The sequence below is a fragment of the Apis florea genome, unplaced genomic scaffold, assembly GCF_048593485.1.
Source record: "Apis florea isolate Af1SG1 unplaced genomic scaffold, ASM4859348v1 contig_2272_pilon, whole genome shotgun sequence".
In the NCBI taxonomy this organism is placed as follows: domain Eukaryota; kingdom Metazoa; phylum Arthropoda; class Insecta; order Hymenoptera; family Apidae; genus Apis; species Apis florea.
In genome coordinates this window covers 6,959,914-6,979,967 of record NW_028256549.1, presented here as the reverse complement: position 1 = coordinate 6,979,967, position 20,054 = coordinate 6,959,914, and the positions used below count along the sequence as shown (strand labels likewise).

The following is a 20,054-nucleotide window of genomic DNA, read 5'->3' as shown; positions in this document are numbered from 1 at the left end:
AGAATATCCAACTTCCAAAATTATATTCCTTAACATTTAAATAGTCCTCAAGAAAATTCCAATCCAAGAATTCCACTTCTACATTACTATCATGTAACAATTTAGTTCTATATTTTTTAGAATATCCAATTTCCAAAATTGTATTCCTTAACATCTAAATAGCCTTCAAGAAAATTCCAATCCAAGAATTCCACTTCTTTCAATACTTAACCTAAAACAATTGACAACTAACAACAATCCATTTCCATACTTTCTAAAAGATCCAATTTCCACAAATCCACTTTTTAATAATTTAACCACTTGTAATCCCAACTGACAATCCATTTCTTTACCATCCAAAACATCCAACTCTATAAATCAACTTTTTACGTAACGTACTACTTACTCGTTGAGGTGGAGCCGCAATAAGCACGGGGGGACGATACTTGCATGACAAGATCTTGCGGCTCACCACACACTATACCCAAAGCCCAAGACACTCGTGTTACGCCTATGTGTGTTGTCACGGCGTCGTGGATCCGTCTACGGGGATCAAGAAGCGCGGAAAACTCGTCTCGAGGTTGGTTAATGCGCGACAAACACCTTCTTGTGGAGGGGTACCATTACGCTCCTTCTTTCGTACCCTCGTTTGGACATTTTTATATGAGCTTTTAGTGCGGTATCGTGCGTGGGATCGTTAGTATCGCCTTAATTAATAATTTTTTTTGTTTTTAATTATTTTATCTTATTTTATTTTTGTTTCCTTTGTTCTGACGCTTTCGTATAATACGCGCGGAAGTGCGTGTGAACGATGGTGGATATTCGAGGTGGTCGATTGAATTTTTGTAAGGTTTCCGCTAGTGAACCTTCAAAGAAAGTTGTGTTTCATCGACGTTTCGTGGATTGGGCTGGGTGAATGGGACACGTGATCTGTTTTATGATTGACAATTTTTATTCGATTATGAGAAAAGAAAAATTATTATTGATTATAATTTTTTTTTTTGTTTTTTTCTTTAGGAAATAGGAATTGATAATGGAAAAGTAGAAATATGAATATTAGAAATTATGAAAATATCCAATATTTACTGAATTTTATAGAAAATTATAAATATTTATCGGTAATAAGAATAATTTAAATGTTTAGTGTCTTATTGTAGAATGATGTTTCGACAATTAGAATTAGCAGAAACGGATTCAACTTGAATTTTTTAAGTGTGATTTCGAATTTAAATTATACATTATTATTTATAATGTTATATTATTAAATATTTTCTAGTATTTCCTAATCATTTTTTATTATAAAATATTTAGATAATCAATTAAAATTCTTCATTTCTTTACTTTGTAAAGATATTCTTGCTTTTATAAATATTAAAAATTAAATATTAACTATTTCATTATAAATAGAATTTATAATTTGTCTGGTTCTTCAGGAAGATTTCAGTTCTATGTAAAAAAAACATCGAGCTAAACTTTGACCTATTTATACCTACTCTCTTTTTACCTTCAGTTTTTTCACAAGAAACGGGGTCAAGATTCTTCTAATCATTTTTTATTCAGAAACTCGAAAGAAGAGTACAGAATTTAGTAGAGAATATTCAAAGTAGAATCTTCATGAATATTTTTCTTTCGCTTAGTTATCTTTTATTTTTGAGAAAGATATAAAAGAATTCAAAAGTATAAGGACACTTATTTAATGAACATTTAAATAAATTATAATATTTATTAAATTTCATGTATTTTATTTATATTACGTTAAATTAATAATTGATATAAATAATTAATATAATATATATATATTATATTTCAATGAATAATCTATTTCATATTTAATTTAGAAATGAAAGAATCAATCTGAAGAATCTTAAGAAATTAATTGAAGATATTAAAATAAAATGTAATAAAAAAATCAGTAATTTCAAAATTTTAAATAATATTGAAAATTTTATCTTTCAAAAACAATATCTATTATCTTTATTTTAAATTATTTTAACAACAAAGCAGTCATTTTGAAAATATCTTTTAATGATTCATCTATAAAATCTCAAGCAACGACCTCCTTCCTGACCTAGTGTCAAAGAACCTTGAGTTACCACAGTATCCAGGAAATCGCGAATCACAGCTCCCAGGCTTCTCCATTTCACTAACTTTCTATCCATAACAAACCTGATCTCTATTTGCATGAAGCGTCCTTCAGATATTTATATTCACTATAGATATAATATGCACAAGATAGAATATCCAGAAAAAAAGAATATCCATTGAATATAGAATTAATATACGTTATAAATTTTATATTTATCACAGATATACTATAGAATATAGAACAAAATATATAGAGAGCATCTATTTAAAAGACTATTATCTAAATTTGAAAGACGTTGTTTCAACTGTCAGTCTTCAATTTATATTAAATTTTCTATTTATCAGAAACAATGTGCCCAAGAATATGAGTATCCATTGAATCCAAAAAAATGTTTCTTCAGCTATAGATCTTATCTATCAAAGATACAGTGTATATACAGATATATTAAAATAGAGTATTCAAAAGAATATCTATTATACAGAGAACATTTATAGATTTTCTATCTATCATGCAAACATTCTTATCATAGAATAGAAATTAGGAATTAAAAGAATGTTTCTTCAATTATAATCCCTTTATCTATATAAATAGGATATTCAAAAAGAACACAATATGTTTCTTCAACTGACATTCATAAATTTTTTATCATAATATAACTAAGAATCAGAATATCCAAATGGTATTCTTTGGTAGCTACAAGTCTCCCATCCATCAAAAGGGTTTCAATTGTCTCTTCAACTGAGACTTATATGCATATACGAGTTCTCCATTCATGACAAAGATCAGAACTATATATATCCAGAAGATATTCTTCCAATTATAAGCCCCCTACCTATTACACATGTATGCACTTGCATACATGACACAAACCATTCAATCCACCGAACTTAGAAGGCGTTCCTTCCCCTATCCATCACAGATATACCGTTCAGATAGGACAGACTAGCCGAGAAATAGAATAAGAGAAATAGAGGGGGAAACGTGGCGGATTATCCGTGGTGGCCGGCCCGATCGAACCTAGAAAGGCGGTTGTTCTAAGGTTTCCACGCCGACTGTAGGAAGCCAACCCGTGGACTGGCTCTCGAACCCGCCAGAGTGAGAATCGTGGCTCGTGGATCGTTAAAAGATCAAGAAAATCGACTTGTGCCACTCCTACCCCATTAATCTGGCCCCTTTCTACCCCGGATGGATCGGAACGAGAGCGCAAACGAGGGTGGAAGCTCGCCGGACACGGTGATCGCGCGCTCCTCGTCCGAAGAGGAGCGGAACAGGCTCGCGTGCAGCACTTCCGGCGAGTACGTGACCGTGGGCGACAGCAGTTCCAGCCTGGACACGGTGACAAGCGTTGGCACGACCACCGTCTCGGCCACCACAGAGGACAAGAAGAGGGGCAGATTCGGCGCGTTGAAGAGCAGCTTCCGCAAAGAGGGTGGATTGTTCAAGATTAAGAAGAAGAGCAGGCAGCTGGACGAGCCGGCTGCCGAGCCTCAGCCGGATGTCGAGGAAAAAGGTTCATTCTTTGGAATCTGCTCCTTTGGGTTTGAAGAGAATTGTTGTGATTTATCTCCCCCTCTCCCTTTTTTTTTCTGTCGTTTCCTATGAAGTTGATTGGTCAAGAGTTGGTGAAGTTTTTTTATGAAAATAGGATCTTTAGAGGTTTGGTTGTTAAGTTGGAGTTTTGTGGTGAGATTTTGTATTAATAGTTGAATTAATAATTGAAAGAGAAAAATTTACTTAAAAATAAAATTTAAAAAATTATTTATATTCGTTGGAAAGAATTTAGGATTCTTGAATTAGATCTTTGAAGAGACACGTTTATTTAAGTAAAATTCAATGAAATTGTCACAAATTGTTACATTGTAGTAATAATTTGTATTCGTAAAAATTATTAGAATTAAAAAAAACTTATTATGAAAAAACAAAAAAGAAAAAGAATTCAATGATTAAAATAAATTGAGAACCACTGATATATTTCTTTGTTGGTCATCGTTTGCTTTGAGGATGATTGGTATTGGTTTGACGATGGCTATTGGTGGACTATTGTTTTAAGGCTTCTTCAGATGGTTTCAGGATTTACTTGTTTTTTTTTTTTTTTTGATGATCTGAAAGAACTCTGTAGAATTTTGTAAAGATTTTTTTTATCTTATTTCATTTATTTTGACTTTTAAAAAAATATAAGCTTTTATAAAGCTTACTTTCTATAAGTAATTTTAATTTCAATTTTAATTTACCAATATTTATAATTATTTTTGTAGAATTGTTCAAGATTTCTTCATATGTTTCTTTCATTTATTTTATAAGTGATTGACAATTGCAAAGAAATTTTTTATGACTTTTATTTATTTTTTTATTATTCTTACTAAAAAAAACTTACTAAAAAAATATTATTTTTTTTATTTTAGAGGTAATTTTTTTTTAAAAAAAGAATATTGGTTCATTTTAATTTAGAACAAGATTCAACATTATACAGTTCTCCGTTTCTTTTTCAAATTGGACATTTTCTTTGAAAGGCATTTATTTTAATCGTCATAATACTTGACACATAAAGTGATCAATAGGATGCTTTTTTAAATTTCTGAACGAATTCCTTGAGATGTTAATCATCTTAATGGTTGCATTGTATCTCGTTTATTATCAAACGGTATTATCAAGAGCTGCTTAATTATAATGGATTCATGTGATCGATTTATTTTTTGATTTACATAACTTCTGGCTCTGTTGATGTGCCAATTTTAATCAATTAAAAGATATAGGAACCTCTGACCCAATAGGATAATTTAATTAGAAAATAATATAATATAAATCTCTCTCTCTCTCTCTACAAATATAACATATTTTGCTCAAGTATTTATTATTTTATTATTTTTAGAAGATAGATAGAGTACTTTATTATATTCTTTTCTTTAATGAGTTTTAAATTTATAATATGCATTATACTTTTCTTAAGCACTATACTTCTTATGCATTTATTACTTTTACCTATTTATTTATCAATGCCCATCAATTGCCATTATATTTATCTATTATATTCTTCTTATTTTTGCAAAATCACAAAACCATTCTCAATTCTTCCAATTCATTCTTTAACTGTTCACCAATAAATCATTTATTATATTTACTTTCACATCATATCCTTTACCAGTCATATATATATCACTTATATTTATATATTCTATACCAATTATATCTATATTACAGTATATATTCTGTACTTAATTAAATCACAAAATTATCTTTAACAATTTTAAACCACTCGTTCAGTATTCATCAACACATATTTATACTTACATTTTCATAACTATGTTCACCAATCTGACATTTACCATATATTTCCATATCTGTTAAAATCATCAAACTAAATATTTACCACTAAAAAAATATATTACTCTGCAAAATATTTACTATCCAAAAATCTATTAAATCAAATGAATAACATCAACTATATCTCCTCAATTCAAAATCATTAGACCGACTCCAACTCAATTTTCCCTAAATCGGGCATCATTCGTCGCTCACCAACAAATTCTTTAAAAAAAAAAAATCCAAATCTCGATACTTTACAATCCCTCGATACTTAAAACATCTCTATGAAATCTGTTCTCTGACCGGAAATCCTCCCCCTCTCTCTCTCTCTCTCGCGTGACAGAGACGGATCGCAAGCAGAGCCCGGTGGAGGAGGAGGATGATCGCAAGGGTGGTGGCTCGGCGACGACCTTGAAGAAGAAAAAGAAAAAGTCGAACTCGTTGGTGCGCAAATTAAGCCTGAATAAATTTCGCCTGTCCACCGAGCAAGAGCCTAGGCACACGCCCGAGGGTGGTGATAACAGCCGTCCACAGAGCCAATCGTCGCAGGAGTCGCCCAGTTTCTCGGACAGCTCGTCCGGGATCGCGAGGAAAAGGCAGGAGGTCGAGAGGCTCGGCCACGAGGCCGTGGAACCCTCGTGCGACGTGGACAGAGAGAAGGGAGAGCCGAGGAAACCGGAGAAGCAAGAGAAACTGGTGAGCACCGTGACCGTAGTACAGAGCAAGTCGCCGTCGTTTACCATCAGGAGCTTCAGTTCGACGAGCGAGCACGGTGAGCGATCCCTCTCTCTCTCTCTCTCTCTCTCTCTCTCTCTCTGCCTTGCTATTTCTCTCCCCTTTTCTACTACCACTCTGTTCTTTTGTTCTGCAACTTTTCTTTCTTCTGGCTCCTAGGTGGACGTGGTAGTAATTCAATGCTTTCTGACTGACTTCCTTGAGTTTTTGTTTTAATTGATGATTTTGAATTGTCAATTGTTATTAATTATTATATAATTTGAGAATTTAAGTATGCATTGATTGATAATTTGAAGTCTTTAATTATGTTATGCGTGTTGATGGTTTGGTGTCTTCATTTATCTTTTAATTAGTGATTTTGAATTATTAGTTGTTATTTGAATGACGATTTCAGTTTGTTACAAATGATGATTTGATTGATAATTTGGAATCTTCAATTGTTACAATTTGATGTCTTCATTTATCTTCTCACTATTGAATTAGAATCATCAATTTGATTGATGATTTTGAATATTGGAGTCTTCAATTGTCATGATTGATGATTTGAGATTTTAAGTTGCTATTTAACTAATAATTGAATAATTTAGATTTATCAGTCATATTGTGACTTATAATTTATCAATTATCAATGTATCAATTTCCATGGGTGATTTAAAGTCTTCAATTATATTCTAACTGATGATTTAAAATTATTAATTTATATGATTTTAAGTTTTCTCTTGCTATTTGATTTGAATAATCTGAAATTGTCAATTATATTGAACGAGAATTTGAATGATAGAATCTACTTATATAATAAAAAATATGAAAGAGTATTGTTTTAGTGTGTTCTTGAGGTTTCTTTGGCTTGTGGTGGTTGGATTAATTTTACTGATTCTATTGATTAGTGGTTGGATTAATATTAGATTAGCTATATTTTCTTGAAAGCCTTGAATTCTTTTGTTGGTATCTATTTTGGTGTTTGATTAAAGAAATATTTAAAAATTTTTGGAGTATTTTGAATTTTTATTTTTATACTTTTTCATTTGATTATTTCCATTAAACGACTGCTTTCAATTTAAGATTAACAAATATTTCAAAAACAGAATTGATTTTTATAGTCATTTTACTACCTAGGTTTAAAAAATAATAATAATAATAAATAAGTTGATGAATTATGAATTCTTATTTAAAAGATTTATGTGTCATTAATTAGTTTATTATTAGTAATAAACATTGAAATACTTTGTTTAATTCAAAACAATTTTTGATAATTATAATGCATTATTCTATTACGAAAAACGATTAATTATCTTATTTTGATATTGTTTTTTTTTTTGTATTGAAAAATAACTTTTCCGTGTAAATCAATGAATCAAATATATGATAGGAAACAATTTATTTCATTGAGGATTTAGAACAATTGATATTAAACAACATTATAACATACAATCATCATTTTTTATAATATTTGTGTAATGATTAATTTCTGTGTAACTAAGGAATATAATGCAATAAACGGATATTTTTAATAGCTTAGAATTGTATTTTTCCCTGTAATGTAACATTTGTCAAATTGTGACAAGTATTCTAGTTATTCGTAAACAAAATCATTTTTGATAATATTTTCTGAAACACATAAAAATCCAATTAATAATTTAAATTCAAGAGATAAAAATTTATCTATTGAATTTTCTATTTATTAATTGTTCTGTCTAAAAAGGACAGCACAAATTATATTTTTCCTGGAATTTTTACTTGTTTACTTGTACTTAATTATTTAATTTACCACATCATTTATTTAATATTGTTAACACCTCTGTCAATGGTTTCATCCAATAAATCACTAATCATGTCAAGAATAATTAAGCTTTAACTTAGCTGCTCAACTTCAAGTAGGATTTAACTTTAGTAGGATTCGTTATCTAATTATTTTTAGTTTTATAGATAACAATACCTTAATTAACTCAATTATAAATAACACCTGGAATAATAACTGCATTATTAAATGAATTATCTAACCTCGGTTACAATATAATATAATACACGTTTAAATTTAAGATTCAAGCATTTAATTTTCCAGAATGAATATTCAATTTCTAATTGCAATTTACAATTCAAACCAAATTTTGTTCTAAGATAATAACACTATTAATACTTAAAAATTCGATTTTACATTAATGAAATCATTTTTTAACTTTATTTTAAAATTTTAAAATGAATCAATGAATAGAACTTAATATTCAATTATTACATTACAATATACAATTATAACAATCTTTTCATTTCAATCATTTTAAATTATCTATTCGTTTGATTAATTTAATTACTAACAAAATTTAATTCTTTGATATTAAAATATTTAAGAAATTACAGAATTCAATCATTCAACTTCAACCTGTTCTTTATCACTTATTTAAAACTTGCTTACTTTATTATCTCATTTCAATTCACCTTTACAAATACCCTTACTCTTCATCACCTCTTAAAATTATTTACTTACATTTCCATTACGTTTTATTAAATGAATAATTAACCATTATAAGCCATCCACCTGCATTTATACTAAACTGAGCATTCATTCATCAAACTGAATCCGAACCACTTCACTTCAACTATTCACCATTGAATCCCATCCGAATTCGTCGAATGAACCTGGTATTCGTTGTCTGGTGCATGCGCAGATTCCGGGCAGAAGTCACCTCGACCGGAAGCGCGGTGCAGCTCGACGCTTCCGTACGCAATTTCAAAATGGTCGGAGCAAAAGGCCTCGAGACCAGCCTCGAACGAACCGATTAAGAAACCGAAACTGAACACGAAATCCGAGTCAGAGTCGAGTATATCTAAATCCTCGGTCCGCGAAGTCAGGCGGAAGTTGTCGTTATTGGAAGAGAAGCGCGCAATATTTCAACGCCGTTTGTTCGAGACTTCTCAGGACACGGATTCCGGCGAGACGGTGATCGCTATTAGCATCGACGACGAAAACAAAACGCCGGCCAAGGAGGAGGAGAACCGCGTGGAACAGAACAAGACGAAGAAGAAGGCGAGGCATATTAGCGTGAAGAAGTTCGACACGTTTTCCACGTTTGAGGGGACGTTCGACGAGGAGACAGGGATCGGTTATCTGGCCGGTATCGAGGAGGATTACACGGAGAGCTACGAGAGGCAGCGCGATAATTACGTGGCCAGCATTACGGGGCCTATGATGGCCGACAGCGCGGTGGAGAAGAGCAAGGTCAACCAGGAGAGCATGGTGAGGAACCAATTGCTCACCCTAACTTTCCTTTCTTTTGGCTCTCCTCTGTATGCATTGGAATGCATTTTTTAGTAGGGATGTGAGAATTCAAAAAGTGTTTTGAAATTTTGAAAGAAAAAACATTTTTTGCGAAGCCTGAAATTTTTTGATACTTTCGAAACATAGACGAAGAATTTTTAGATAAATTTGTATTGATTTGTTATTAATGGGAGTGATTTTTAGCGATGAATGAATTTGTTTTTTTTTATTTAAAACTGATAATAATTGAATTTAGAAGATTATTAAGGTTCATTTTTATCTCTGTGGATAAAAATGAAAATTGTTACCATTGCCTTATCTCTATGAATCTGAGTTTTGAAAAACTTTTTAAATTTATCAAAATTTAATAGAAATTTAAATAGAAAAAACTGCTCTTATTTTCTTCTTTTTACATTTGGATGATTGAATGTTTTTGGGTATGTCTTTGGCTTTTCTTTTAATTTATTTTCTTATTTCTTCGACATTTCTTTTTAAGCTTTTTTTTTCTGCTCTATTTTGGACTGTTTCATTCTATTTTTGTTTTCTGATAATTTTATTAAAAATTTTATTTGTTTCATAAATATTTATATTATATTTTTCTTTGCTTGTTATAGTTGATTATTTATATATAATTATTATATATAAATTTTGTTTGATCTGTAAATATTTATAATTTATATAAAGACTTTTACTACTTGTCTGAAAAAATTTTGAGTTCTACTACTTATTGTAGGTATTCAATTTCACTTGCCAACATTTTATTATACTTTTCATTACCATTTTTATAAAAATATACATATATTCTGCCAAGTAATTGTATTTATTATACAAATGCAATATTTTTTATAAAAAAAAAAGTTGGAATGGAAACAGTAAAATAGATTATTTTATTAAAAATTCTTTAACTTTTTATTAAACTCTTAACTTTTTTGCAAAAACTATAATTAAGAATAATAATCAAACTCAACAATAATTCATTTAAATCATCAAACATTTTTAATATTTTTATTTATATATTTTCTATCAAATTTATTTAAAATTTAATACATATATGTAATAATATTATATATATTATTAAAAGATGTACTACGTGTGTCTTTATTTATGAACAAATATCTTTCAAAAATAAAGCAAATATAAATAAAAAAATATAAAAAGTTTAAAATTAACATTTAAAATCAAATTGAGAAAATTATTATTTCATAATTGTCTTTCTAGATTTCAATTATCGATTTCAATTTTTATAATGAAATTCTATCTTTAAACAGATTGAATTACCAGCATTTCGATTTTTCTCATAAACTCAACCAATCATCAAAAAAAAAAAAAAAAATCTTTCCTTCAAATACAAAAATACAAATACAAAAAAGACAAGAAACTCGAAACTGTTCAAACTTATCGATTGAGCTCTGCTTTTTTTTTTTCGAAGTTATTTTTGCATAATCAGATTTCCCTTTCTCGACATCGACACCTGACACAATTTCAAAACACTAACCTACGTTTCTTTATCTCTATTTGTCCGTAGAAATGTTCTGTGTAACGTTATGACGCAGAAATCATAGCGCGTAGCGTGTTCTGCGGTCCTGGTTTGCGGTTCCAACATATTGTATCTGCCCCCATCGCTTTTGTATATTTTTCATGCGATATTCTTGAGTTACATGGTTTGGCGTGCTCTATCTTGACAGTAGCGCCCTCTATCTTGGCCTAGTACGTCGACGAGAAACCTAATTGAAGCACGTCTCAGCTTCGTCTCGAGAGGAAAATGTGGCGAAAGAGACTCGAATAGAAAAAAGGGAGAAGGGTTATTATATTCAAGAAGTGTTCTTTTTTTTTTTTTTTTTGGTAAATTTAGTATGAATGAGTAATGCTAAGAGGTTATAGAAATTAGAGGTTAGAGAATTATAAATTTGAATGAAAGGATTTTTTAATCAAATTAGGAATTGGAATAATTCTAAATTGGATTAGAAGTTAAAATGAATGGAATTTTAATTCAAAGATTTAGCTATTAGCCATATTGATCATTGAAATTGAAAAGAGAATTTAAATAGAGAATTTTGAATAGTAATAAGAAATATATATGATATAATAAAATATTGGGAATTTTAATTAGATATATGATCAGAAGGAATGATTAAAGGAAATTCTAAATTAGATTAAAAATTGAAAACAAAAAATTAATTTTGCATCAAGTGTAAGAAATAATAAATAAAGGAAACTAGCAAAAAAATAATAAAGAAAATTAATTCTATCTTTGGTAATCTTTTTGAATGATTATTTCATTCTATTTTTCGTATTTATTTTTATTATTATCTATAATTGATATTGATAAATTGTAAGCTTTAAAATGCTTTTATTACAAAATTAATAGGAAAATTGAGTCAAGAATATTTGAAGTATATTTTTCTCCTACAACATACTTATTTATTCACATTATTGAAATTTATAATGTGTCCTCTTTATTATCACTATATTATTTGATATTTAAAATATTTAAAATTGGAATAAATTATTAATATTGAAATTACAATTATAAAAATTATAATTATTAAATCATATAGATATAATCAAAATAATCATTTTTTTTTAATTGCAATTCTTTAATTATAATTTTATACTTTAAAAATTTCCTAAAAATTGTTAAAATTTTAACTATTAAATATATTTTCTAAAGTTTTATCACAAAAATCTTAATTGTTAAAAATTTAAAGGATATTTCAATGGAATTATACGTGACCAAAGTAACATTTGGTTTATTATGGAAAATTTTGAAGAGTCACTTTATCTTTATTTATTTAAAATATTAAAGCTTAAAGATATCTTCTTTAAAAGATAAATAGATTATGTCTATGTTATCTAAAGATTTATAGATATAATTTTTGAAAATAATGTAATACTATTGCATTGGAAACATCTTATTTTATTAGGCACTTTTTAAATGTTGATTTAAAAATCTTAAGATAATATTTACAATTCTTCAACAAATATATGAATAATATAATACTTATCGTACTTCTGTTTGTGTATTTCAAATATAAAGAAATTTAGTTATGGAATATTTTTAACAAGAATAGTAAAATATCTTTGATTTCTTCAATTTAACAAAAAAAAAAATGTAAAAAAATTAATTATTTAGTGTACAGTTATTAAACTTTTGTTACACTTAGTAAATTCCTAATTAATTTATATATAAATAAATAAAAGGTACAAAGATATAATGATTATAATAAATAAGTATATATTTGTAAAGAAAGTTATGAATTAAAAAATTAATATAATATTGAAGTATATTTATATGTTACATGTAATAATAATCATATAAATTTTGCTACTAAATATAGCACGTATAACAGTGTTACAGTATTGTAAAGCATTATACACGCGGTGGAAACATTATGGTTTCCTTTATAACAGATTATTATTATTACTTTCGAGTTTATGGTTACGGTTTCGTGCGGTATTTTCCATGGCGGATTATCCTCACGAGTGTAACCACACGTAACACGGATCACATTTCTGATCGTCGTTTTATTTTATTACAATATGCGACAATTCTATTTCTCTTCTCGATGCATATAATACTTAAAATAATACAGCTCGTTTATTTATTTATAGTTAAAAATTTTAACGAAAGTTAAAAAGAAATTATATATAATAAAGAAACGAACAATGTACGAAAGTATTTTTGATTTGAAGAAATAAGGGAACAATACGAAAACGTATAAATGAAGAAATGAAGAAATATAGAAACGTGATACAATGATATGATATAACGATCGAATTCTAAATCAATAAATTGAAAAAAAAAAAGATGAACAGTCGCGAAATAACCAATAATGATTCATACGATAACGAATGTGAATCCTAATTAAAAAAAAAAAAAGAGAAAAGAAAACAATAAATAATTCACAGTTAATCACACGATATCGAATGCAATAAATACTTACACTACTTTATTCTCATGTAATTAATGATATCGAATGTATTAAAAATATCTACGCTATCCTGTACTTAAATAATTCCAACGCATATGTAAACACTACACCAATGACAGGTCAATACACACTTTGACACAAGACGGCGATTTGCATTCCGCTCGATTCTCGTCGGTGAATCATTCACGTGGTGTTCGTCGATCGGTTCACTAACAATCGGTCAAGTTTCGATCAGGCTACAAACTATTGCTATTCGTGAATTCGAGTGCGCGAAACAATATGGTGGGCGAGCAGAGAAATCGGAAGTTTTCGCGATCTTTAAATTTCTCCGACTTGAAGATAAATCCAAAAAATTGGAAGTGGTGCAGGGTTGGTTGTTTAATTCAATTCTTTCTTTCTTTTTTTATTTTTTTCATTGTATAAAAGCGTTTTTGCAAAATCATAATCGATAATAGATTTAAAATAAATTTACGAAAATTTTTATCGAAGCAAATTGCAAATTAATCTCCTTAAATCTTATTTCAATAATTATAAAATTGTTGCTTTATGTAGAATCAATAGGCAAATTTAATATAGGGTTATTAAGAAGAATTAGTGATAAAATGTATGAATTAACGAGTAAATATTGTTAAGTGTGTAAAATATTTTTACAAATTTTAATTGTGTTAAAATGTTTATTACTCGTTAATCTTCGTTTCTTTTCTTCTTTGTGGCACGATAAGATAACTGAAGTAGTAGTAAATTGAGAAATGTAACATCGTTGCATGAAATTCTTGTAAAATATAGAATCTTGTTAAGTCTTATTCCAATAATTGTAAAATTATTATTTTATATGTAAATGTAAAATTCAAATTCAAATTCAAATTTGATTTATATAAATTTAAATTAATATCCAAATTAAAATTTTAATACAAATATTATTTAAAAATAATTTATTTCTAAAAAAGAATTGACGAGCTTTATTATTGTATTTCTAAAAATATGTTAATTTTATTATTTTTTTTTTATTAATTATACATAACAATTGTGTCAAATATCGAACAATGTAGTTGCATAACAAAGATAAGAGAGAAAAAAAATGATATTCCGTTTTAGTAGCGGAATTAAGACAAAACAATGAGAGTACTTAAGATAACGTCGTTTATTATAATTTGACCCTAATAATTTTTTTGTATATAAACAACTAAACAATATCATTAATTATATTTAATTAATTATGTAATGATGAATAATTATTGAATAATTAATATAATATTTCGTAATAAACACAATAATATTATATATAGATATTATGAGATCGTAAATTACTGTAAATTATATTTAAATATTTTTTTTCAAGGATATATCATATTCGTAAATTTCAAAAATTCTTAATTCAACAAATAATTTACGCTATATATCTTTCAAGAATTTTTAATTATTTTAATAAAAATCATATTATCAATGATAATATATAACAATTTATAAATAAATTTTCTTTCCAATTTACATTTCCAAAAATGTATTTGATATTTTTAATATCGATGAAAAATATATATAACTTAGATAAAGATTTTTTAAAAGAATCTCTTAATAATGATAAAAATTTTATTTTTGTTTGCGCAGTCGTCACAGAATAATTCGCCAAATGCCGGATTAGGCGAGAAACGAGAACATTTGTATAAAATCCTGGTGATCGGCGAGTTGGGCGCCGGAAAGACGTCCATCATCAAGAGATACGTCCATCAATTCTTTTCCCAGCATTATCGCGCGACGATTGGCGTCGACTTCGCATTGAAAGTATTGAACTGGGACCCGCACACTATCATAAGGTTACAGCTATGGGATATTGCAGGTTTGTCGTAATTATCTTAATTTTTATTCTACACACATTAAACAATCTAATCAAAACTTTGCAATCACACAATATATTTTTAGTTTTAATTAAAAACCTTCCAATCTTTTGATCAATTATATATTATTAATTATTATATTTATTTTTGTTCAATTTATTACATTATTGGAATTAATGTATTTAAATGAAATTGATTAAAAGTAAAATAGTTAGATAAGAATGAATAAGTTTTAAGTAAAACAATTTTGAAATTGGCGCCAAACAGCACATCATCTATGCAGGAATTCTGTTTAAGTCTATTTTGTCTATTAGAGAAAATTCCATAGAAAATGTTTGTTCTAACTGAATACTTTTAAGAGAAATACTTTTGATTCTACACTTAACACTTCTCTTATTTAAATTAAATTAAATAAAAATCTCAATCCTTTTAATTTATCAAGTTCACATTTCCATGATTTATTAATCAGAAAGACTGCAACTAGAAAAATATTAATTATATTGAGGTATTAATCAAATCGTTATTTTTTTTTTTTGTTATTAATGTTCAGGTCAAGAGAGATTCGGAAACATGACGAGAGTGTATTACAAAGAAGCAGTTGGCGCTTTCATAGTGTTCGACGTAACGAGAAGCGCGACTCTGGACGCGGTGGTGAAATGGAAACAGGATTTAGACTCGAAAGTTCAACTTCCTGACGGTTCACCGATCCCCTGCGTCCTTTTGGCGAACAAATGTGACCAGCAGAAAGAGGGCCTGGTGAACTCGCCCGCGAAAATGGACGAATATTGTAAAGAGAAGAATTTTGCCGGATGGTTTGAAACTTCAGCCAAGGAGAACATTAACATTGAAGAGGCTGCACGATTTCTTGTTAACAAAGTAAGTGATAATTGTTTACCCAAAGAAGATTTTTATACAATTTTTTGATTTTTAGATTAATTAACACTTTACATCAAGCGATAAATCTATTTTACTTTCAAGAATTCTTGAGAAAAAAAAAAAAACAATTACAGTTCAAGGATTAATATTCAAAATCATTTTGCAATATTTCGAGTGATTCTTTTTTTAAAATTCTAACTCTATTTTTCAATCGGTGAATCAGAAATGATTCTTTCTAAAATGAAAGAATTTTATAACATCAGGCAGCCTATTCTATTATCAACGCCATGAATGAAACATGATAAATCGTAACAGGACGGATAAACAAAGTTCAAATCTAAAGCATAAAATACATATACTCGAGTAATCAATATTTTTTAGAATTGTTTTCATTATTTCGACTGCGAAATTCAATTAATAAAGATAGCAACTCCAAGATCTACGCGCAAGTTATTTGCGGAATATTGCCCTCGCGATTAACAATTCTCGTGTATTATTCGCGCTGTTATTCGTGGATTTATCAATGACGTGTTCCCGCGTCAAAGTGATCGTCTTACGACGCATAGTTAATTTGTTGTTATCCGATGGAAAGTAATTCAGTGCAATGACACCATCTGCGTGCCGATAAGTTCATCTCTGTTTATTCTCTTGACAGAAAATTAGTCGCATATTAAGTCAATTTTATTGGAAGATCTGGTAAATTAGTATATAATTCATTGTTAATTTTATTGTAAATGTTTCTGCGAATCACTCAGATCAAAATATTTTTCTTATGCATTTTGATTCGCTTCAAAACAATTTTTAAAATGATTTCTTGTTAATTAAGTTTGAAAATGCTAATCGATAGTAGGAGAAAGGTTGGCAATCTGAAATTTCAATTCGTATTTTCGTGAAAGGAAATATTTATTTAACTAATATGAATTGAATCCATAACATTGGATATTAATATATTTATGGATTATTATTAGATTATTAAAGATATACAAGAATGTCAATTCAACCTTACTTATTAAATTACAAGCAATTAAAGTTTACGTTAAATAAAACAAGACAGGTTATGATATGAAAGATACAACTTAACTTACATTGCTTATAATTTAATAAATAATTCTCAATTATACAATAATTGATAATTTTTGTATACCTTATGATTGAAATTCTGAATTCTGAATTCGTTTTTGTTATGAAAGAATGTAAAAGTAAGGATTCTTTGAGAGATTTTTAGGTTAGGAACCACTCTGATAAACATTGATTTCAATCTATTAACAAATCCACTACATCTCTCGTTTTCCAGATCCTCCAAAACGATCAACTGATGAAAGGAAACGGTTCACAGGACCAGACAGACGGTGAACGTTTTGCATTAAATCAATCGCCGAATAGTTCAAAGAAATCTTGTTCCTGCTGACGAATCGGTAACTTACCGATAGCAGGATCCGTTATCGTTGTTCTGCCATCACCGTATAGCCATCGATGCCATGACACGAAAATACCATTTCGATTGCTCCATGTCAACCGTCATCGTTGTCGTTGGATTTCATTTCGATCATGTAATCAACGCCCCATCCGTGAAACATACTTTAATGGCGAGTATTTCATCGACCATACTCGTTCTTCGTGAGATGTCGATGATTCTTGGATGAGAACTAACGATAAGTCGTGTGTAGTTCTTCCACTTGACCTTTGTACATACAATATACAAGCATTTGTTGCGGTATAGGTAACATTGGTGGAAGTGGAGCTTGGAATGCTGAGAAATAATGCATTTAGCATTATTTGAATTATTAATTTTGAATTTTGTTATATTTGAGTTTATTGTTGAGTTTGTAATTATTAATTTTAAATTTTATTTGAATAAGAATGATTGTACAGGGTGTTGCAGTAATTTTGATTCAATCTGAAAAGATGTGATTCTATATCCGCAAAAATATGTGGAATAATGTATAATTTTTTATTAAGCATCTCTTTTGAAAGAAAATTTATTTTGGAAACTTATAAATTTAGCGAATTGAGAGGAGGTTATTCTAATAAAAATAAATATTAATGCAAGAACATTTTTTTCATTTCAAATATTGTCAAGAAAATCAAATTGGAAAATTGAATAAGTAATTATGAAATAGAAATACAAATACAAAATGAAAAAATTTTATTATTTATTTATAGTATACTTTTATATGTAGAATCACTTTTTTCTTGGTTATATCATGTGTTTTGTTACATTCTGTGTGAACTTATTTATTTTTATCGTATCATATTAAAAATGTACATATAATTATTATTCTTACTGTCATTATATGATTAGTAATTCTGTTGATGATAAGTTAATAGCGATAAGTTAATACATATCTTAGAAAATTTTATTTGAAAAATTGAAAAAAGTAAATTGAAAATTTATAATGGATTTTTCTTGCGCTTTAAATTAAATATTTAGATTATAAAAAGAATTTTATTTTCCATTTCTTAATTTTAAACTATTTTAACATTTTTTTTTTTTTTTATATATTTTACTTAAAATTCATTTTATATCTTCTATATTCATTTATATTTTTAATTTGTTACACTGACATCATTTTTAATAATCATTTTTTCTTCTAAAAATGAAATAATTTTAATTCTTGGACAAATATAATTGATCTCAGCATTCTTAGCACACAATTTTATATTTAGACTTCCACCTGAAAATAAATGAAAGTGATAGGAAGATTGTAAAGCAACGAATGACGATGAAAGCTCGAAAGCTGAAAGCTTTTATTGGCAATTTTATCGTTAAGTGTTGAACGAAATCAAGTACTGCTTACTAAGACTCTTGCCTCTGTTAACACGAGATTGCTGCGACGAATAATCGATAATAATATATCTATCACTAATAAAAGAACGCTATTCAATGGAAAATGGAATTGAAAAATTATATTATAAGATTAATATAATATATAATATAATAATATAAAAAAATATAAATTAAGAAACTCGCTCAGTGAAAATGTACAAAATAATTTTTCCTAAAAATGATATAAATTCAGAAAATGAGAGGAAAATTTTATTATATTTTCCATACACATTTCAATATTTGAAAGATGCGTTTTTATTAGAGATGGATCTAAATCTAACTTTTAAGTCCATTTTATTTTCGAATATTTCGATATTTACGAAATGCAAAATGTTTATTATTTTATTTCTTCTTTTTCTCGGATAAAAGTCGAAAAATTAAAATTTAAAAAAAAAATTGTAATTTTTAAAATTCTTAATAAACCAATAACTTTTAATACCGATAATAATATTTTTAATTTGTAAAAAATTAAATAAAAAATTAAATAAAACTCGAAATTTCTTGAACTTCGATGATTTGAAATTTCAAGTGTCCCATTCCTGATCTTAACAATTTTAAAAGTCAATACGATTCCATGGTCCAATTGAATAGTAATTTTTAAACAAACTTGTGAATACATTCCTGCTCGAATTGCGATTCTTTGATATTAGAAAGTGAACATTACGAGAAATTGAATTCTACGTTTCGTTATTGCTGTACAGTATTGAACGTGAAAATTTCATCTGTGAAGGAAAATAGGAAAGGCTATTATGAAACTAAGCTATCATTAGCTTAGAAAAAGGAAAAGTTAGAAAAAGATTGAAACAATTTGAGGGGTGGAATAAGAACTATTTGAAATATCGAAATTATAAAAATTGAAGAAATCATGAAGAAATAACGATATTTTTATAATATATTTAATTCACAGACTTTTTTTATTGAATTTTTCAATTGAATTTATGAAAAATTAAATTTATATTATTAAATGAAAGAAAAAAAATGTTAAACGTTTGAAAGTGAAATTAAGATAAATTTTATCGAATTTCAAAATCTAGTCTTAATTTCTACCCCTTAACCGATAAAGATTACTAAATATTAATGTTATAAATAAACTAATTCCAGCCATTTTTATATCGATTTTAATTCTTAAGTTTCATCACTGTTTTTTAATAAGAAAAATGAAAAAGCAACAACGAATTCTTATTTCATGTAATTAATAATAAGATTCTTTCACAGCCTTCACGAATCAACG

General features: G+C 27.9%; 2 protein-coding genes across 3 annotated transcripts in view; both read left to right on the top strand.

The window, feature by feature from the left end:
- The window catches only part of LOC100867452 (protein brown), a 55,185-nt gene that overhangs the window by 23,898 nt on the left and 11,233 nt on the right, over positions 1-20,054 (top strand). The window lies entirely within an intron of this gene.
- Rab32 (RAS oncogene family member Rab32) lies at positions 592-19,329 on the top strand. Of its 2 annotated transcripts, XM_086902724.1 has the most exons (7): positions 592-1,097; positions 2,985-3,575; positions 5,712-6,140; positions 8,767-9,335; positions 14,894-15,122; positions 15,671-15,996; positions 17,291-19,329. In XM_086902724.1, the coding sequence occupies exons 2-7, from the start codon at positions 3,251-3,253 to the stop codon at positions 17,402-17,404; spliced, it is 1,992 nt and encodes a 663-aa protein (XP_086758850.1). In that variant the 5' UTR covers positions 592-1,097; positions 2,985-3,250; the 3' UTR covers positions 17,405-19,329. The 2 variants fall into 2 exon arrangements, with proteins under 2 accessions (XP_086758850.1, XP_012345272.2); XM_012489818.3 differs by lacking the exon at positions 592-1,097 and having other exon boundaries at positions 1,942-3,575.

Bases quoted from the DNA above. Each gene is read 5' to 3' on its own strand.
- Rab32 (XM_086902724.1), top strand. From the start codon at position 3,251: ATGGATCGGAACGAGAGCGCAAACGAGGGTGGAAGCTCGCCGGACACG. The intron at 3,576-5,711 runs GTTCATTCTTTG...CTCGCGTGACAG, and splicing joins GCCGGATGTCGAGGAAAAAG to AGACGGATCGCAAGCAGAGC. The intron at 15,123-15,670 runs GTTTGTCGTAAT...ATTAATGTTCAG, and splicing joins ACAGCTATGGGATATTGCAG to GTCAAGAGAGATTCGGAAAC.